The sequence below is a fragment of the Myotis nattereri genome (genome assembly GCF_964212035.1).
Source record: "Myotis nattereri genome assembly, chromosome: 20".
NCBI lineage: Eukaryota > Metazoa > Chordata > Mammalia > Chiroptera > Vespertilionidae > Myotis > Myotis nattereri.
Genome location: NC_138096.1, coordinates 12,151,354 through 12,171,786, shown reverse-complemented (window position 1 = coordinate 12,171,786; position 20,433 = coordinate 12,151,354). Strand labels below are relative to the sequence as shown.

Here is a 20,433-nt window from a genome sequence, read left to right as displayed (position 1 = left end):
TCAGTGGCTTTTAGTCCATTCACAAGGTTGTGCAATCCTCAGCAGTGTCTAATTTCAGGGCATTGTAATCGCCCCCAGAATAAATCTCACTCCCATTAGGCAATCACTTCCTGACCCTCCTTCACTCTGCCCCTGGCAACCCCTAGTCTATTTTCTGGGCTAAGGATTGGCTTATTCTGGACATTTCATAGAAAGTGAATCGTGCAGTATGGGGCCTTTTGTGACTGGCTACTTCCACTCAGCATCTGGTGTTGAAGGTTCATCCATGACATAGCACGTGTCAGCTCTTCATTCCTTTTTGTGACTAAATAATGTATCATTGTGTGCATTTATTTACTCATTTGTTGATGGACATTTGGGTTGTTTCTGCCTTCTGACTATTGTGAGTAGTATTCTGCTATGAGCACTTGTTACCATGATGAATTATAAAACATCTCTCCTGCCTCCATTCTGAGCTCGTTTTTTTCTAACAATTTTGTCTGAATTTTAAATTTAAAAGTTGATTACAAATAGGTCATACAAATTCTCTGGTAAGCATTCAGAACCATTTATTCCACCGAATTCTGAATTTTTAAAATGCAGTTAGAAGTGTAATACCCTTAAAGTATGAAGACAGTGTTAGCTTTTGATGTCCTCTTTGCTTTCTCATGGAAGTTGTCACAAATGGATGTTTCTCTACCTACACACAAAAATGGTGACACGAATTTCCAGCTGGCTCGGCATTGCTCCCATTAATTTCTCAAAGCACTAGCAAAAATATGGGGATGCGCCTCGAAGGCTGCTTTCCCCAGGCAGTGGTCCTTCAGGATCCATCACTTGTCTGGAAAATAAATAAAAGTTACTTCTCTGACAGATATATGTATAGCATCTCCAGTGCGTTAAAGGGAATCCATAGAACGACATCTGAGTACCGTTTATACTCTACAGCTCAGCTCCCTTCCTAAAAGCATTACTACTTTGTGTTTATGTCTTTGTCTTCCATTATCATTTCAAAATAGTGTCAGAAGTGATTTGGAGAGATTGATTATATTTTATTAGAAACTGCTGGTGCTTAGATGTTTGAGACAATCAAGGTTTGGAAATCCATCTTGAGTATGATTAGCATTAAAATCAGCAAATCAGAAAATCGAGGTAACTTGTAAGTTACGCCAATGAGATCCAACATGCAGGTCATCATCACACGTGACTATTTTTATCTTCCACTTTCCAACTTGAGTTGGCTTTTTTTTTTCCTAGTAGTAATGATAAAAATAAGGAGATAAACCAGTAAATTGGGAGTTGAGGGACTTGAGTTAGAAAATGTTTAAATTTTAAGACAGCCCAAATAACTGGAGGAGCTCTGATTTGCCTTCCGCTCAAGTGGAGTCAGAGACAGAGCACATAGAAAAATATACTTAGTATTTCCTGCTTCTTGTTGTTAAACTAATTCCAATGTTTAGCAAAATGAAGCAGGCTTGTCCCTTCTGTCTATGTGTTTCCAATTGTAAGTAAAGTTCCTATTTGATCTGAATGTGATAATGTACAATTTGTTCTTTTTGTATTTTATTGAATGTATTGGGATGATGGTTAATAACATTATATAGCTTTCAGGTATACAATCCTATAATGCAGTGGTTCTCAACCTGTGGGTCGCGACCCCTTTGGCGGTCGAACGACCCTTTCACAGGGGTTGCGTAAGACCATCCTGCATATCAGATATTTACATTACGATTCCTAACAGTAGCAACATTACAGCTATGAAGTAGCAACGAAAATAATTTTATGGTTGGGTCACAACATGTGGAACTGTATTTAAAGGCCCAGAAGGTTGAGAACCACTGCTATAATGCATCATCTGTATGTTATATTGTGTGTTCACCAACCCAAGTTACCAACTGCTCTTAAAGCAAAAATAATTTGAATACTGAGCGTTTCAAGAGACTATTAATCATAATTCTTGAAACTAAAGTTACATTTGAACTAAATACTAGGTAATGAGGCCATCTAGTGGTAAAATTCCCAAGTTTTAGTCATTTTGAAAACCTGACATCTGCCTTAGTACATGTGAACTTCAGAACTTATCAGATAGATGCTTTGTATGATCATTACACAGTTTTCTAGAAATTACCTTAAACAAAGGTATTTTTCCCTTTTAAACCAGAATGAAGTCTCCTTGGTTATGTTCTGAAGCTCCTTTCTACAAAGTGTTAATTCACACACAGGATATTTTTCCTGATTGTGTAATCAGTGCCACGACTGAGTTCTGTAAATAATAAGCATTGAGAACACAGTAGAGACTATGGAATGTTCGAGTTTATGTAGTTAACATTTCTTCAGTTTCTTTGGCAAAATGGGGGCCTATTATGAGCAAGAAAATTAGTAAAACTCAGGTCCTGTCCTTAAAAGCACGTGATTGTTGGTCTCTGTATTTAGAATATTTCAGGTGTCCACCAGAGACAGTCTGCTTATTCAAAATCTGCTAATCAGTGTGATAGACCCAGAAATCTGCATTTCAAATAAAGGCCTGTGAGTCATTTTTAGGTGCATATAGTTTGAGAATCATGCTATATCCTATACAAAGACCATACAATCAAGTCTGTTATTTGGGAACTTAGTTATATGCATAAATTTAATTCATGTATGTAAATGTTAAACATTTGTGAGGAAGGAACACATAAAATCCATCATGCATTTATAGTTTCCCAACATGTTTCTCAACAATAAGAGAACAAAGACACAAACTGAAACAAGAAGTGGTATGTTTTTTAACTCTGCATTATTATAGTGTTCTTGACATCTTTTACCAAGTGATGTGTAACACCCTGAATATTTCTTAGTAGCAAACAGTACATTTGCTAAACATTCAGAAAGGACACTTATATTAACGTGAGCTGCCACTGCCCTGTTGACGGCCCAGCTTTCTCTCCACGTGGATATGACCTTGTCATTAAACAAGTTTGCTCTCGTGATTGCAATTAATTTAGAATATCTTTATTTGCCCCGGAAGTTACTGATAGTGTTCACATATTAACTGACTTCTCATTTATAACATGATCTTCTCCCCCTAGGTGTTTGGAGTGGATGACAGTCAGGATTATAACAGGCCTGTTATCAATGAGAAGCAGAAAGACCTGATAAAAGATTGGGCTCTCGGTTCGGCCGCAGTGATGATGGAGGAGAGGAAGCCGCTGGGCACGCCCGGCTTTCACAACACGGAGGTACCGTCTGCCCTCGGCTTCACCTCTTTCACGAACAGATGTGAATTTCCGTCATTTTACAAATAATTTTTAAATAAAATCTTAGTGATTTCAGAGAGGAAGGGAGAGTGGGAGAGAGAAACATCAATGATGAGAGAGAATCATTGATCGGCTGCCTCCTGCACGCCCCACACTAGGCATCGATGCCCTGACCGGGAATCGAACTGTGACCTCCTGGTTCATAGGTCAACGCTCAACCACTGAGCCACGCTGCCCGGCTTCATCATTTTTAATGATATTAAGTTATGTATATGTCCCCTTTTACAAGACTCCTAAAAATGAAATCCTCCCAAGGTATTTGTTTCTAACAGAAGCCCAAAGCCATCATGCAGTAATTCTGTTTCTGTTCTTTTACTGTGTTCTTTCAAATTAATATTCTGTTGTCAGTGAGGGAAAATGGTAGCTTTCAGTAAGCAGTGAATGAGCTATACGCTCGCTGCTCTAATTGGCATTATTAGAGAAAACAAGCAATATACACGACTCATACTTTCTAGGAGGTCATGATTCAGAATGGAAACCTATGCAAGGGTGTGCCTGATAGATGCAACTTGTGACCTCAGGCAGTGTCATTAGAGAAGAGTGAAACTGGTCAAGGATGGCTTAGTGAAGGTGGTTATAGAGTCAGCATGGTACGGCAGGGCCAGAAAGACCTGAGTTCAAATCCCAGAACTGCCACTTCTGACTTGGTCACTTCCCCTCTCTTTCTTCAGTTTTCTCATCTCTACAAATGGTATCCTATATTATAAAGATGTAATATGCAAATGGTCGTTACGCCGTGAAGCGTAATGACTGAGTGAGTAATGACCGGATCAGGGATCAGCAGGAGGGTGGGGCAGCAGCTGTAATCAGGTAGCAGAGAGCTACAGAAGGGGGCAGGGCAACAAGCTATAGGGGGATGTGGGGGGGCAGGGTGGAGGGAGCTACAGGAGGGCGGGGCAGCAGGCGGAGAGCTATTGGAGGGCAACAGTGAGCTACTGGCGCATGGATTCGTGCGCAGAGCTACTAGTTTTTAATAAATCTGTTTGCCAGGAGTTTAATAAGGTGTATAAAGCACCCAGCATAGTAATTGCCTGCGTTGAGAGTCTACCCCCTGGTGGTCAGTGTGCATCATAGCGACCAGTCGTTCTGCCGTTCGGTTGATTTGCGTATTAGCCTTTTTTATTATATAGGATGTAATCAATGATAATATAGGAATCTGAGGTTCAAGTATTGCTTTGTGTGACAGGTTAATGTGACTAACTGGAATTCTCTGCCAAGAGAAGCAGGTTTGAGCAGACTGCATTATCGTGTTTCCTTGTTTTCTCCCTTAGGAAGGCACGGCTGCATCTGGAAGCAAGCGCTGGGTTTCACAGTGGGCCAGTCTGGCTGCCAACCACACGAGGCATGACCCAGAAGAAAGGACCGTGGAGTTGTCTGTCCCTGTTCCTTTAGAGAATGGTATTTTCTGTGTGTGTCTGCGTGAATAACACCTCAGTCTTAAAAACAAGCTAAATCTATACAGTGAGCAGTAAATTAAACCCAAATAAGCATATTCACATATGGTCATGCTTATGCTCCATATATCATTTTCATTTCACTAACATGGAAATCATTAAAATTAATTCACACTGGTGACAGAGATAATTTGTAGATGAAGCACATAAATACACAAGTGTATATAATGTATATGAAAATTTAAAAAGACCAACACAATTCCAAATCATCCCATACAACAAATATTTAAGTGCTACTTTCTGCCATACGTCAATAAAAAAGATTCTACTTAATCTACTAACTGCATCTTTTGCAAATCTATGTAATGTGATTTTTATTACCTTTTAATTATATTTCTGCAAACTGAAATATAGGTTTTAAAAAAAACACACAAAATTATATGCCTCTAATGATATTATTAGATTCAGTTCATTACATTCTTATTAAAAAACCCTCAAGGAGAATGTGCATGCGGTCTTTTTTTTAATCTGTATTCTTTGTTATCCTTAGAAATGGAAATAGAAATTTATTTTGTCCCTGGCTTGTGGCACCCCCGCAATCTGGTTTAGGAATTTTGTAAACATTAGTCAGCAATTCTTTGAACAAGATACACGACCGTGTACTGGGAAAGCTGTAGCCTTTACCAGTCAGGAATTGTAGTGGTTGTTAGTATGGCCAAAGTGTTTGGAAAGACAGAGTAATTTACAGGTTGGTTCACAGAAACTAGTCCGTGATTGGGAAACAGAGACCAGACGGAGGAGCTAGGTACATTTACAGCAAGAATCTACTATAAAATTATAAGTATTAGCTGTGGGAAGTAACGCTCTACCCTTGTTGTAAGAAATAGTAGACTGCCCTGGCCAGCTGGGCTCAGTGGATAGAAGGGTCCCAGGTTCCATTCTGGTCAAGGGCATGTTACCTCGGTTGCAATTTTGATCCCTGGCCCTGGTCAAGGTATGTGGGGGAGGCAACCAATCGATGTGCCTCTCTCACATCGATGTTTCTCTCTCTCTCTCTCTCTCTCTCTCTCTCTCTCTCTCTCTCTCTCTCTCTCCCTTCCTCCCTCCCACTTCCATCCACTCTCTCTGAAAATCAATAGAAAAATATCCTTGGGTGAAGATTAACAACAACAACAAAAAGAAATAGTAGACCTTCATTATCTCTTTCCTATTGTAAATGAATTTATTTAGATGAGCTGATAAATCCTCTTAAATATAAAGTGTTCTTTTAAATATTTGTCCAGTGTGAGAAATGCTAGAAATATACAAAAAGATAAAATAGCTGTTATATATTTTAGATACTTCAAGTAGCAAAGAGATAAGACATAAAATAATTTATGATTAATTACTCAAAGTTAAATCAGTAAGTTTAATATTTTCTTGCATCATAATCATTGTATTGCTATGAAATTTAAATGCTAAACTTTTAGAATTGTAATGGGGAACAAAAGACCTATAAAAGCTATATCTAGCATATTTTTCCCCACTTATCTTCAAAGATTAGGATGTTCTGTGTGTTAATTTATATTTCTCTGAAAGATGTGTCCCTCATTTCGAAACACATTCCATTTATTCAGGAAAATCCGCCGTATTTTCAAGTTCTCTTACATGAAAACATGAATATATGTATTTTCTCACTGGCTTCTAATTATTTGAAAAAGAGAAAGTGATCATGTATTTCTCTATGAGGCCTTAATACACCAGATAACCAGAATTTAAAATCCCTGCATTTGTAAAATTATGACAAATCCTGTCAGCTTTTTTCATACTTATAATTGAAAAAATTCTTCTAATCAGCTTTGAATTTTATTTTATTTTTTTTTAAATATATTTTATTGATTTTTTACAGAGAGGAAGGGAGAGATAGAGAGTTAGAAACATCGATGAGAGAGAAACATCGATCAGCTGCCTCCTGCACATCTCCCACTGGGGATGTGCCCGCAACCAAGGTACATGCCCTTGACCGGAATCGAACCTGGGACCTTTCAGTCCGCAGGCCGACGCTCTATCCACTGAGCCAAACCGGTTTCGGCTGAATTTTATTTTTAGAACAACTTGTTAAAGTCCACGTTTTCTGTTTTACTTTGGAAATCCAATTTATTCTCTCAGGTAGATAAAACGCTTATTAAAAACTAGGTATATTATTCTTCTTTACCATGTCATTGAAAGTATAGCAAGTAAACAGGGTTACTAGGCATTCTTTGTGCAATTCTGTAATCTGCTAGTTAGAGTCTGTTATCTTGAGCAGAACTTAGAGGATGGGATAAGTCACAAACTCAAGAGTAACCATGGTGAGCTTCTGTAAAACACGTTAAAAGACAAGGAGGCAGCAGATCTACATTTCAGATCAGGCGACCCTCATTTTCATCTCGGACAGTTTACTTTCCTGCCTCCCTGGTCAGTCATTTGCCTGTTTGTGCACTTGGCACTGTACTTGCCTTTTAAACTACTCTGTCACAATGCTGGCTTATTTAGTCAAAGTTTTATTTTATATTTAAGGCTTTGCTTCACTTACACTTCAAACCCCAGTGTAATATGGTGTTTTTTGTGTTTTCACTTTTGGTCCTGATTTCTGCCTTGTGGTTCTTTTTTGCAGATGCAGATTTCAGTGAGTCTGGCATTTCCGTGAGAAGCAGCGGGTCCGCAGCCTCCCTGGCTGGTCATGGAGAGAGGAGGCGGCGGACCCTGCCCCAGCTACCCAACGAGGAAAAGGCTCTTGAGAGCTCCCGAGCCAAGGCCCTGACGCCGAGGTCGGAGATCGGGGAGAAGCAGGATACGGAGCTCCAGGAGAAAGAGGCCCCGTCGCAGGTATACCAGAAAGACAGGCAAGATGCCGACCGAGCCCTGGGCAAGGTGAGCAGGGCGGTCAATGGGGAGGCCCTGAGAACCGGGGGAGATCACAAAGCCCTCCTGCACTTGGGCCTCTCCTCTCCTGGGAAGGAGAGACATGAAGCCGACAAGGAAGCTTCTTTGGTTAAGCAAACATTAGCCAAAATTCAGCACCCAGAGCCAGCGGAACAGGCACAGTGGGCACCTACTAAATTATCTTCCAAAAATGCATCGGGTCCGGTAGAGAGAAGTAGGGAGGAATCCCTTAGACAGGACTCACAGCCTCATGAAAAAATCCCGGGACATTGTGCAAGCAAAGGAGAGAGGGCGATGCCAAGTGAGGGCAAGCGCAGAAAAGCCGACGAGCTTCTGAAAGGCCACCCTCCCAAGGGAGGAGACAAGAAGGACTCCTCCAAGCCCTTAGTGCGACAAGGCAGCTTCACCATCGAGAAGCCCAGCCCGAACGTCCCCATCGAACTGATCCCCCACATCAACAAGCAGACGTCAGCGACACCCCCTCCCTTAGCATTGGCATCCGCCAGCAGGCTACGCGACAGGAGTGACTCCGTGGACGCCGACTCCAGTCTGGACACCACCCTCATTCTGAAAGACACAGAAGCCGTCATGGCTTTTCTAGAAGCGAAACTGCGAGAAGATAATAAAACTGATGAAGGCCCAGAGACCCCCAGTTACAATAGAGACAACTCGATCTCCCCGGAATCGGATGTGGACACAGCCAGTACCATCAGCCTGGTCACCGGAGAGACGGAGAGAAAATCAACCCAAAAGCGAAAGAGTTTCACCAGCCTCTACAAAGACAGGTGTTCCTCAGGGTCTCCGTCCAAGGACGCTGCCAAGTCCTCTGGCGGTGCTAGGGAGAAGGTGGAGAAGAAAACAAAAAGTCGCTCCACGGATGTCGGGTTGAGAGCAGATGGGCGGAAATTTGTCCAGTCCAGTGGGCGCATGAGACAGCCTTCGGTAGACTTGACAGACGATGACCAGACCTCCAGCGTCCCTCATTCTGCCATCTCTGACATTCTGTCATCTGATCAGGAAACTTACTCTTGTAAACCCCACGGGAGGACTCCACTTACCTCAACTGATGAGCACGCACATTCCAAGCTGGAGGGAAGCAAGGGGACCAAGTCCAAGACGTCCCCGGTGGCCCCCGGCTCGGCCAGTAAGTCCACCACCCTCCCCAGGCCGCGGCCCACCAGGACTTCCCTCTTGCGCCGCGCACGGCTTGGGGAAGCTTCAGACAGTGAACTTGCCGATGCCGACAAAGCCTCTGTTGCTTCTGAAGTGTCCACCACAAGTTCAACGTCCAAACCCCCCACGGGAAGGCGGAACATCTCGAGGATTGATTTGTTGGCTCAGCCTCGGAGGACGAGGCTCGGCTCACTGTCCGCTCGCAGCGACTCGGAGGCGACCATCTCCAGGGGTAGTGCCTCTTCAAGGACCGCAGAAGCCATCATCCGAAGTGGAGCCAGACTGGTCCCGTCGGATAAATTTTCTCCGAGAATTCGAGCCAACAGCATCTCAAGGCTCTCAGACTCCAAGGTCAAAAGTATGACCTCAACGCATGGCTCACCTTCAGGTAAATTGGATCCAGATATGTTATAATATTAGCATATTTATTTTGTGTTGTGGGCCTCCTGTTTTAAAAAATTAAATCTCCAATGTTGTTTCCCCAAGATTCAACAGAAAGGTTACTCTAGAGAGAGTTTTTTCCTATAAAAATTATTTTAGCTTAGTAAGTAGAAAATTCAGAAGTCTCATACACTTCCAATCAATATCCTGGAGTAAAATAGAAATTTCAAAATTAGACAAATACTGAAATAATCTCGGAGATTTAATTGTCTAGTTCAGTGGTTCTCAACCTTCCTAATGCTGCGACCCTATAATACAGTTCCTCATGTTGTGGTGACCCCCAATTTCATTGTTACAAACTGAACATAATTAAAGCATAGTGATGAATCACAAAAACAATATGTAATTATATGTGTTTTCCAATGGTCTTAGGCGACCCCTGTAAAAGGGTCGTTCGACCCCCAAAGGGGTCGCGACCCACAGGTTGAGAACCGCTGGTCTAGTTGGTGAGATACCTGGATTTGTCTGTCAAAATTAGATAGGAATTATTGTCTGGTTTAGATCATAGGAATTAGTATTTTGCTCCTAAAAGCATGTGTTTAACTTTCCAATATCCTCACCTCATTCTAAGCCCTTATGAACCTGAAGAAAAGCACTCTGCATTTTCTTACTCCTTTCAGAGCTGAATGAAATCATCAATATTTTGCCCTCCCCCCCCCTATTTATTTTGAAATGTCATATGCCTTACTTATACTTTTAAAAGTTAGAGCTGTTGATGGTCAGGCAGGTGAAACTAACCCGTGATCTATTTCAGTGAAAGAAGATGGATTCGTTAAGAAGTCCCTAGGCTCGTAGGTCAGAGTGGGCTGTAGAAATATAACAGCTTCTGAGCATCATCTCACAAAGCACTATCATATTTAACCACAAAACCAGCTGTCATTAACATAATCTTTACAAAAACTACATATTCCCCACTAGATTTTAACTGCTTCTGGCACATTTGTCTGTTTCTGTACTTCACATTGAGAGCTGAAGCCCATGGAAATACTCGCGACCCCTTTGGCAATGACACAGATATTTGGGTGCCCTGTAGACATGGTCTTATTACTTCATAATCAGCCTCAGATGTGGGTGTGGCTGAAAAGGCCCGCCTGGGGGTTGGGGGGAGCCAGCTGTTAAAAACTTAAAGGTTCTTTAGCCTCAGACAGCAAGTATCTCAGCGCTAAGTCCTGAGTTAGAGTGACAGGAAAGTCGGTAGGCAGTTTTTTTTATTTTTACATCTGCACAGTAGAGCCTGCCAGACCCAAAGCTAACAGCACTGTTCATGTGTTACTTGTATTCATTTTTATTCCTCCTCCTCTCTCTTCACTGCTGCTTCCTCCACTCTATTCACCTTTCCATCTCTGTCCTGGTCAGGGGGTGTGGTGATGGTGGTCCTACCTGTGGTAGGAATGAGTGTAGTAGACCGAAGGTAGCATAGACTCATGGTTCCACAAAGAAGACAAGCATTTTCCCCATTGCCCCATCCTCTTGTTTCTACCCTTCAAGTTTTAGTTGGTGGTTCATAGGTTGATTGCCAAGTATTTTTAAATGTTTTTATTGATTTTAGAGAGAAAGGAGAGGGAGAGAGAAACATCGATGTGAGCGGAACATCCATCAGCTGCCTCCTGCATGCCCCCTACTGGGGATCAAGCCCACAACATGGGCTGGGTCCTGACTGGGAATCAAATTGGTGATCTCCTGGTGCATAGGTTGACACTCAATCCACTGAGCTACACCAGCCAGGCTGATTACCAAGTATTTTTTTATTTTAAATATATTTTATTGATTTTTTACAGAGAGGAAGGGAGAAGGATAGAGAGTTAGAAACATTGATGAGAGAGAAACATCAATCAGCTGCCTCCTGTACACCCCCTACTGGGGATGTGCCCGCAACCAAGGTGCATGCCCTTGACTGGGATCGAACCCGGGACCCTTCAGTCCGCAGGCCGACGCTCTATCCGCTGAGCCAAACTGGTTAGGCTGATTACCAAGCATTTTAAACTAACTACTACTATCTCTTGGTTTATGTTTACTCAGTGTTATACTGTTGTTCCTTAGGGCTCTGCCTCTTCAACTCACATTTGCTTTGTGCCCCATTCTGTGAGGTGTCCTCTGATATGTTGCTTGTTTCGTCACCTCGCCTCTAAGTTCCAAAGCGTTTCGGTACCCCCCGTCCTAACATAGGTGGTAGCATGGGCTGTGTGTTACCCGGTTGCATGGGACACCTCTTCCTCTGTCCTCGTAGCTCTTAACACGCGAGCGATCTGGGGCTGCTCCTCAGTGTCTGACTTAAGGGCTTATTTGAGATGCAAACCAAAAGTGATGACTTCAGCAAGTCTGCGAGGCAGCTGTAAGATGTCATATTATCTTCACGTCTTTAAGGATGAGTTTTGTTCCGGCTTCTTTGAACACAGAGCTTGACAAACATGCAGTTTTCTGTGTCCATAAAGTACCTGAATTGTTCACGGACATTCTCTAGGGCACACTGAGGTATGAGATCTTAGCCTTCATACTTAAGAGCAGTGTGTTAAATAATTAAAATCATGGGGTGTAACAGCTGGCAGTTATCCCGTTCAGGTAGCTAAGGCAAGAGATGAAATCACCTGCTCTGGTCACATAGCTATGAAGGGGCAAGATGAGAATCCAGGACTGGACTCCACTGGGTTACACATAAGAAGCCAATACACAACATGAAGGTCTTTGTCATTCTGACCTTTTACCAAGTTCATGTTCCTCCTGATGCCACGTTCCCCGTCAGGACCCGGCATTGTATATCCAGATTCTCCCAAGATGCACATTTATATTTTATCTAGAAAGACAGAGGCCAGAATATGTCAGTCAGTCAGTGGTACTACTTACAGTAGCTACATGGGGTGGGTAGTTAAAAACAGACAGACATATTTTTATAATGTTGCTAATTGAATTGTCTTTGATATTATGATATTTGTACTTAAGATAATCATAATATCTTGAGTGGAAAAAGAAAATAAAATTCTTAGCTTCTGAAATATGATTTAAAGGAATATGTGATCAGTGTTGCTATGCATACTGTAAACTTTGAAAATCTTTGAACTATCTGTTCCTAGAGCCTCTGATAGAGCCCAAATTGGCATATGTAAAAATAATCCTGTAATAATTCATATTTCATATTTTAGGCTATGCCTAAAAAAGGTTTTCAAAGAAATATATATGATAAAAACAGAAAAGTGGAAATCTCTGATTTAGCAAAATTAAGAGTGAAGGTGTTTTAATTCTTTAATTCTGATATAATATACTTTTAGTTTAACTAGTTTTTTCTCAAAAATACTCCTTCAATTAGTATTTAATATCATTATATAGAAACGTCCAGATCTATATTAATAAGATCTGTTTTAAACTAAGTACCCTGAATTGTCAAAATAAAGCAGTTGACTTTCATTATGTTTTAAGTATACATTCTAAAAAATAAAAACAACACTTTAATATCCTTAGAATTTTTTTATACTGCTTTCCCTTTTTTATTCTAGTCCTCAAAATTTATAGATGGGGGATTAAATGTTGGGTATTCATGGCTTAAGTTATTTCTCAGGGATCTTTTCCTCAATGATCTTGTTGCTACATGCTCTTAAAAATACATATGTTTGTGGTTTAATTTCCCACAAAAGTATTATTATATGAAGATGTGGTGCTTATTGTCTGAAATGCTTTTGTTACATCTATGAATGTCCATGTGTTTTAAAAGCAACAAAGTTTTGGTAACAGTAAAAGAAATCAGACCATTCGTACATAAATGATCCTAATAACCTTTCCATTTTTTAATTTTCTAGATCATGGTATGTTTTTATAGTGGCTGTAGTTTATTCCACAAGAAGGGAGTATTGCATAATTGTATAACTAAAATAAGCTTATAGTTAATGTAGCTGAGATAATTTTCAGGTTAGCTATGAAACTAATTAAGCCCATCTTAGAACTTCCTCTCATTTTATTATATGTGCTACTCAACACCACACCAACCAAGAAACCTCTCAGAGATTGGCCTTTCAAATACCTCCATGCATACTTTCAATCAAATGATTTATCTGAAATGCCTTAGTAATGCCAAGATATCAAATAAGCCTAATGATATAAAATTAAACTTAATTCTATAAATCAGCGGTTCTCAACCTGTGGGTCGCAACCCCTTTGGTGGTCAAATGACCCTTTCACAGGGGTCGCCTAAGACCACCCTGCATATCAGATATTTACATTACGATTATAACAGTAACATCATTACAGTTATGAAGGAGCAACGAAAATAATTTTATGGTTGGATCACAACATGGGGAACTATATTTAAAGGGCCAGAAGGTTGAGAACCACTGCTATAAATGATTTTACCTAAGCAGAATAAAATTCAAGAGGCTGAAGTAACATTTTTCTTCAACACAGGTAGAAATATGAAAGTCTATTGTTCTATGAGAAATTGAGGGTGCCTTTTAAAAAAAAAATTAGTCTAACTGGAAATATTTTTTAAAATAGAGATTTTCTAACATTTACTTGTCACGCAATCAGAATAGTAAGGGATGAGTTTTGAACTCGGAGTCGGTAGACTTGGCTTTGCGTTAAACAAGGAAGGGCCTCTCTGGGTTGTCTCTTCTCTATTTTAGGCTATCTAACGTCTAAGGCCATTCTATTCTACAATTCTGTTAAATACATAGGCATTGGGGAAAGTTAAAAACACTCTAACTTGAAGTTTCTTTTGCAAGAACTAGCAGATTATAGAGATTTCCTTCAGATAAATGTATAGCTGCTATCATTAAGAAGCAAGGCAAAAGGTATTAAAAGAGGTTCTTTAGAAACAGCAGGTCAGAGGTCCTGGTATTAAAGTCCCCTTCCCAGCCCCTTCTCCCCAGGAGTCGTTCCGCTCTGTTTTAACTTGAGTCTGTGCTGTTACTAGACAAGCTGAGGGGTCCAGAGACACCTGAGCTTTGCTGCCCGGTGCACTGTGTGTGGCGTGTTTTCCACTGGAAAACTAACCCTGAAGTCCTGGGAGAGCAATCATTTTCATTTCTCTGCTGTACCCTACTTACTTTCTCTCTCATTTTGCCCTCAATTTTAGAACAAACCTAGATATGCTACCTTCCTGTTTTACAGTATGTTTTATTCTTTTGGTTGCTTTTCCTTTTAAAGATGTTATTAGTAGCTATCACCATTTTACTGGCTTCTTAAAGAGACCTAAAAAAATACATGGAAAGTTTATGAATTTCTTATGAAAATGAAGTGTTTCTTTTATTTTTTTCCTCCAAAATTTCTCCACAATTTTCTGATCTTGGGACTCAGATTATTAAAAGTTCATTCTAGTGTGGCTCTGCTTATGTACTGTCACATGGTGTGTAGCACACATTAGTAGCACGTGGTCTCCACTTCTCATTCTCTTTTCTGCGCTCTGCCACTCATGAACCATATCAGCTATTGTGGCCATTCTTTCTAAATTACCCACCTCGGTCCCATCATACCTGCTTGTGGTTTCATATCTCCTGCAGTTTATGAAAACAAAGTCTTTGTTGTTGGCATTGCTCTCTCCAAACAGTTTTCAATAATGGGTATGGTTACCATAGTTTCCAAATCAGGAAGTTTAATCTAACAAACGATCTTTTCCTTGTTTAACAATTTCCTTTTATGCACAATATGCTAAGGTACCAATATAAACATTTAACATTAAATGAAATGCCTTTCATGAAAAGTATGAATTTGTTTTGCCATATTACTGATGTTTTTAGCCATATTTTAATTGGTTTTCCGTATTTCTAATTTTTTCCTAAAACCACTTTGCTCTTATTTCTAAACTTTTCTGAAAATTGTTTTCAAGTTCTCCGGGTCAGTTCCATTAGGGAGTTTTCAAATGTCCCGAAATGAGTAAATTTCCACCATGGTAAAAGTAAAAGTATTATTTATGTTAATGATAAGTGATGATGTTAAAATCAGAAAGTATATTTAATCCACCCTTCAAAACACTAATTAATTTCCCAGAGTTCTGCATATGGGTTTGCATGCACTTCTGTAGACAGCCATGAAGTTTCTGCATATCTTCATTCTCTTACACCCATGACTCTAGTTCTGAGCTCCAGGAGCTTCCCATAGGATGTCAATCAGAACAAATGGGTAGTCCCTGATTTATGGCATATTCCTGATTGCAGATGTCTCTCTTTTATCTGAGAGCCAGCTCAGATATCCAATTTATCTCCAAGCCAACTCAGCCTTAAAAGGCCCCATTGCCAAAACCGGTTTGGCTCAGTGGATAGAGCGTCGGCCTGCGGACTGAAGGGTCCCGGGTTCGATTCTGGTCAAGGGCATGTACCTGGGTTGCGGACACATCCCCAGTAGGAGATGTGCAAGAGGCAGCTGATCGATGTTTCTCTCTCATCGATGTTTCTAGCTCTCTATCTCTCTTCCTTCCTCTCTGTAAAAAATCAATAAAATATATTTAAAAAAAAAAAAAAGGCCCCATGCAAAAATGTAGTTGAGGAGGAAAAGGCAGGAAAGATATAAATTCAAGGGGAATAAGATGAAGGAATTCTAAACTTCACCAACCTACACAGCCCAGGGTCAGTTTCTGCTTTTTTGTTGTGTGTTTTGTTTTTTTATTGATTTCAGAGAAGAAGAGAGAGATAGAGACATCCGTGATGAGAAAGAATCACTGATTAGCTTCCCCCTGCACACCCCCTACTGGGGATTAAGCCGGCAACCCGGGCATGTGCCCTGACCTGGAATCTAACTGTGGCCTCCTGGTTTATAGATTGACAATCATTGAGCCACACCAGCCGGGCCAGATTCTGTTTTTAAAGAGAGAGAGAGAAAAAGAAAAATGTTACTAATATTTTTAGCAGTTGGAACTTATAGCAGGGGCTGAGGTTTTGTTACTTTTAACCCCAAAAACCATCCCATGCTTTTTATTATTAGGTTTTTCCTAATTCAAGAAAAGCAGATGGTCATATCCAGGAATTTATTTATTCAAAAACATGAAACATCTGTAACCCGACAACCTTCTAAGTGCTAGTTATTCACTGGTGGATTACACAGGCATAGTTCCTGCCCTATGGAGTGTATTGTAACTGTAAATTAGCCATAGTCTCTCTGTGTTTTTAAATATATTTTTATTGATTTCAGAGAGGAGAGGAGAGGGAGAGAGAGATAAAAACATCAATGATGAGAGAGAATCATTGATCAGCTGCCTCCAGCATTCCCCCCACTGGGGATCGAGCCCACAACCCGAGCATGTGCCCTGACCGGGAATCTAACTGTGGCCTCCTGATTCATAGGTTGACAATCATTGAGCCACACCAACTGGGCCAGTTTCTGTTTGTGAAGAGAGAGAGAGAAAAATGTTACTAATATTATTAGCAGTTGGAACTTACAGCAGGGGCTAAGGTTTTGTTACTTTGAACCCAAAATACCATCTCATGCTTTTTATTAGGTTTTTCCTAATCCGAGAAAAGCAGACGGTCATATCCAGGAATTAATTTATTTATTCAAACATATGAAACATTGGTAACTAGACACTCTGCTAAGTGCTAGCTATTCACTGATGGATTATACAGACATAGTTCCTGCCCTCATGGAGTGTATTGTATTAATTTTAGAGAGGAAAGGAGAGGGAGAGAGAGAGCAACATCAGTGATGAGAGAGAATCATTGATCGTCTGCCTCCTGCACACACCACAAGGGACAGAGCCCGCAACCGAGGCATGTGCCCTGACCGGGAATCAAACCACGACCTCCTGGTTCATAGGTTGATGCTCAACCACTGAGCCATGCTGGCCAGGCATCTCTCTGTTTTTTAACCTCTATTTATGCTTCACAGATTATGTTGGATTCTTGTAACAGTCTTGGTGGTGAAGTGTCTGCATTAATCTGTTTACTGGTTTTCCAGTGTGATCTCCTGTGCTAAATGTCAGTGGTTGTGAGAGTAGCCTGCAAAGTTTTGCTCCTCGTAGCTTCTATGCCATTGTCTGTTTCACCAGCTGCTCTCCGTGTCAAAGCAGTGGCATTGTACTAAAGATGCTTTGTCGTGTTTTTACATGTAAACAGATTTTTTCCAATCATAGCGTAACAGGATGTTGAGTGACAGAGGTAATGTTTTTTTTCTGCCATAAAGACATAATTTCCACGCAGGAATTATGCACGTTTGTATGTTGGGAAAAGAGGGTTTCTGTCATCTCCATGTTGAAAGTCCATGTGGCATGAAGAAATCTTTTCCCTAAATTTATTTTTGTTGTTATTGTTGCTGTCATTTTTTAAAAATCCATATCTTCACTCGAATGAGAAATATTAAAAACTACCTACGTTACACATGTATGAATAGAGCTTGCTTAGTTGTTTACCATTAGTGACGTTTTCATCTGAATGTTTATTCACCATATTATGGAAAACACAGTGTTTTGGTTATTTTTAATTGTTCATTGTTTTTAATTTACCAAACCGTAATGTTTTATCTTGAAGGAGTAGTAGACTTATGGTTTTTTGTGAGGTATGTGTATGTCAGTTATTGAAAATCATGATGTGTGTGCTCTCGTAGTGTTTTTGAAATCGTGATTTTTACTTGATCTCCTTTAATAGATGACATAATAATTCTTTTTTTAATAATTAAACTAATTTAGTAAATTCAAGATGGAGGCGCTTTCCCACTGATTATGCTTCCACCTCAGAAGATGAATTCGGATCAAACCGTAACTCCCCTAAACATACCCGTCTACGTACTTCTCCAGCCCTGAAAACCACGCGATTGCAGAGCTCTGGGTCCGCCATGCCTACAAGTTCTTCGTTCAAGCACCGGATCAAAGAGCAGGAAGACTACATCCGAGACTGGACTGCTCATCGAGAGGAGATCGCCAGGTTGGTGTCGGTGGGTTCTCTTTCAGGGTGGACATTGGGTGCCAGCATTTCACCTTGGTAACCAAGTTCAGCTTCCACTTGATCTGTACTAACCGCCCAAGAGGTGAGAGCCACAGGTAACCGTGAACTTGGCTTTGTCGGAAGTATTACTCTCCATTCATTTTTTTTTCCTTTCGTATTTTCAATGCCAGTGTTACTAACATATTGTGGAATGAATATCTTTTGATTGCTTTTTATTTATAATAGAGGTGCTGATGAGTCAATATAATTTTTGAGAGGTAGTATCAGCTCTATATAATTAGAAGAATTGTACAGCTAAATTTTTTATTATTTTTCTTTTAAGAGGTAATAATGTACTTGTTAGAGATATGTGGTTAATGTTCTCTGTGAAGAATTAGAATAGGTACATTGTATCACATTTATGCGTTAATTAAGTATAGTTCAGCCCTTTAATTAAATCAAAATATGTTTATTTTCTGTTAAATAAATTTGTTGTAACCGTTAGGTTATATAATAAGTAAAATTCAGATGTGATTTTTAATTGATAACTTGTGGTTGAACATTGAGAGAGGCTATAATCAAACAGATGCTATAGTGATTAAAAGATAACTTTTAAAGTTCTCAAGATATCAGAGGAATTTTATTGCCGGATACCATATGTTATCTAAATGCTTTCATCATATCCATGCAAAATATCAAGTTTTACACTTGGCAACATTATTAAAGAATTACATATTAGTCCATAGGTGCTTTAAAAAAAATAAACTTATAACACTATGGTCTTTATCTTTTGTTTCTTTCCTCTATTGACTTCTGTAAATTGTGTTTTTTCTGCTTATTATCTTAATGTAATGTTTAGAGTTTTTTGTTTTTAATTATTGTAATTGCGTTTAACTCCTAGAGAACATGCTCTTAATCCCATTGTGCTGCTGAAACATTTTTATGTCACCATATAAGTAGCATTGTCATGAGAATAACTATTGAAGCGGGTAAGCCCGTTCTAGTTAGAGGAAGGCATGGATTCTTACAGGCCCACAGAATTCCTGTAGTGAGGGAGTCTGTGCCACAGCCGGCAGCGGCAGGCCTTGCTCTTGTCTCATCATTTGTCCCTTCCGGTGGAGATGTCCCCGCACAAGTTCAAGTGCTGCCTGAGGTACCAGAGTGCATGTCTGCGTCCTCTCGGGAGCCTCCCCTCTCAAGCTCTCCGCCCCAAACTAGAACCACTAAACAGCCTTCTTGGCCAAACCCACACCCTCGCCCCCAAACGAAAAGAATGCAGAGGGAAAGGGGATGGGAACTGTGTGTGGAGTTTCACTTGGTTCCACTGCGCTATGACGTGCATTTTATTACTACTGTCCATGTGTATTTTATTATCAAGAGCAGGACTCCAAGGCCAGGCCATGTAACCCTTAATGATCTTATGCCTTTTCCCTGTAGTTTGTCAGTAGCACTATACTAATAAAATGTGCCTTTGAAATTTTAGCTTTTCGAAGTATATTTTTCTACCATATTTCCTAGAGCCAGAGAAGGTATTTTGTTTGTTTATTTGATTGTTTGTTTTAAGGAATTAAAAAGGGGAGGAGGAAGGATAGAAAGCAGGGAAGGAAAGAAAGTAGAAAGTTGATGTTGATGTTCAGTGTTCCTATAGGACACTTTGTCAATCAAAGCACAATAAAGCGAGGTATGCCTGTACCTACACAGTCCCCATCCACTCAACAAAGAATCTTCACCAGCTCCTGTGAGTGAAGCAGTGCTTAGCTGAGTGGGCTGTGAAGGTGACTGGGGCCTGGATGTCCTCAGAGAGTTCACAGTTAAAGGGAGGAAGCAAAGGTGTGTGTAACTCATAGAAGGCAGAGTGACATGAGAGGTTGAAAAAGTATGAAGTTTTGCTCAAGTAGAAGAGTGAAGGTGGCCCGGCCGCGTGGCTCTGTGGTTGAGCATCGACCTACGAGCCAGGAGGTCTTGGTTCCATACGGTCAGGGCACACGCCCGGGGTTTTGGGCTCGATCCCCAGTAAGGGGGTGTGCAGGAGGCAGACGATCGATGATTCTCTCTTTTTTTTTTTATATTTTATTGATTTTTTACAGAGAGGAAGGGAGAGAGAGTTAGAAGCATCGATGGGAGAGAAACATCTATCAGCCGCCTCCCGCACATCTCCCACTGGGGATGTGCCCGCAGCCCAGGTACGTGCCCTTGACCGGAATCGAACCTGGGACCCCTCAGTCCACAGGCCAACCCTCTATCCACTGAGCCAAACCGGTCTCGGCATGATGATTCTCTCTTATCAGTGATGTTTCTATCTCTTTCTCCCTCTCCTTTCCTCTCTGAAATCAATAAAAATATACAAATTTTTAGAAGAGCAGGCATTATAAGGTTGGATTTAGAAAAAAAGCAGATACAAGAGGTGTAAAATTT

General features: G+C 40.5%; 1 protein-coding gene across 1 annotated transcript in view; it reads left to right on the top strand.

Moving 5' to 3' along the window:
• CEP170 (centrosomal protein 170) overlaps positions 1 to 20,433 on the top strand; it is a 101,262-nt gene that overhangs the window by 65,046 nt on the left and 15,783 nt on the right. The window contains exons 11-14 of the mRNA XM_081114487.1: positions 3,048 to 3,197; positions 4,547 to 4,673; positions 7,305 to 9,134; positions 17,784 to 18,018. Coding sequence (XP_080970613.1) covers positions 3,048 to 3,197; positions 4,547 to 4,673; positions 7,305 to 9,134; positions 17,784 to 18,018 — 2,342 coding nt within the window. The remainder of the gene's footprint in view (positions 1 to 3,047; positions 3,198 to 4,546; positions 4,674 to 7,304; positions 9,135 to 17,783; positions 18,019 to 20,433) is intronic.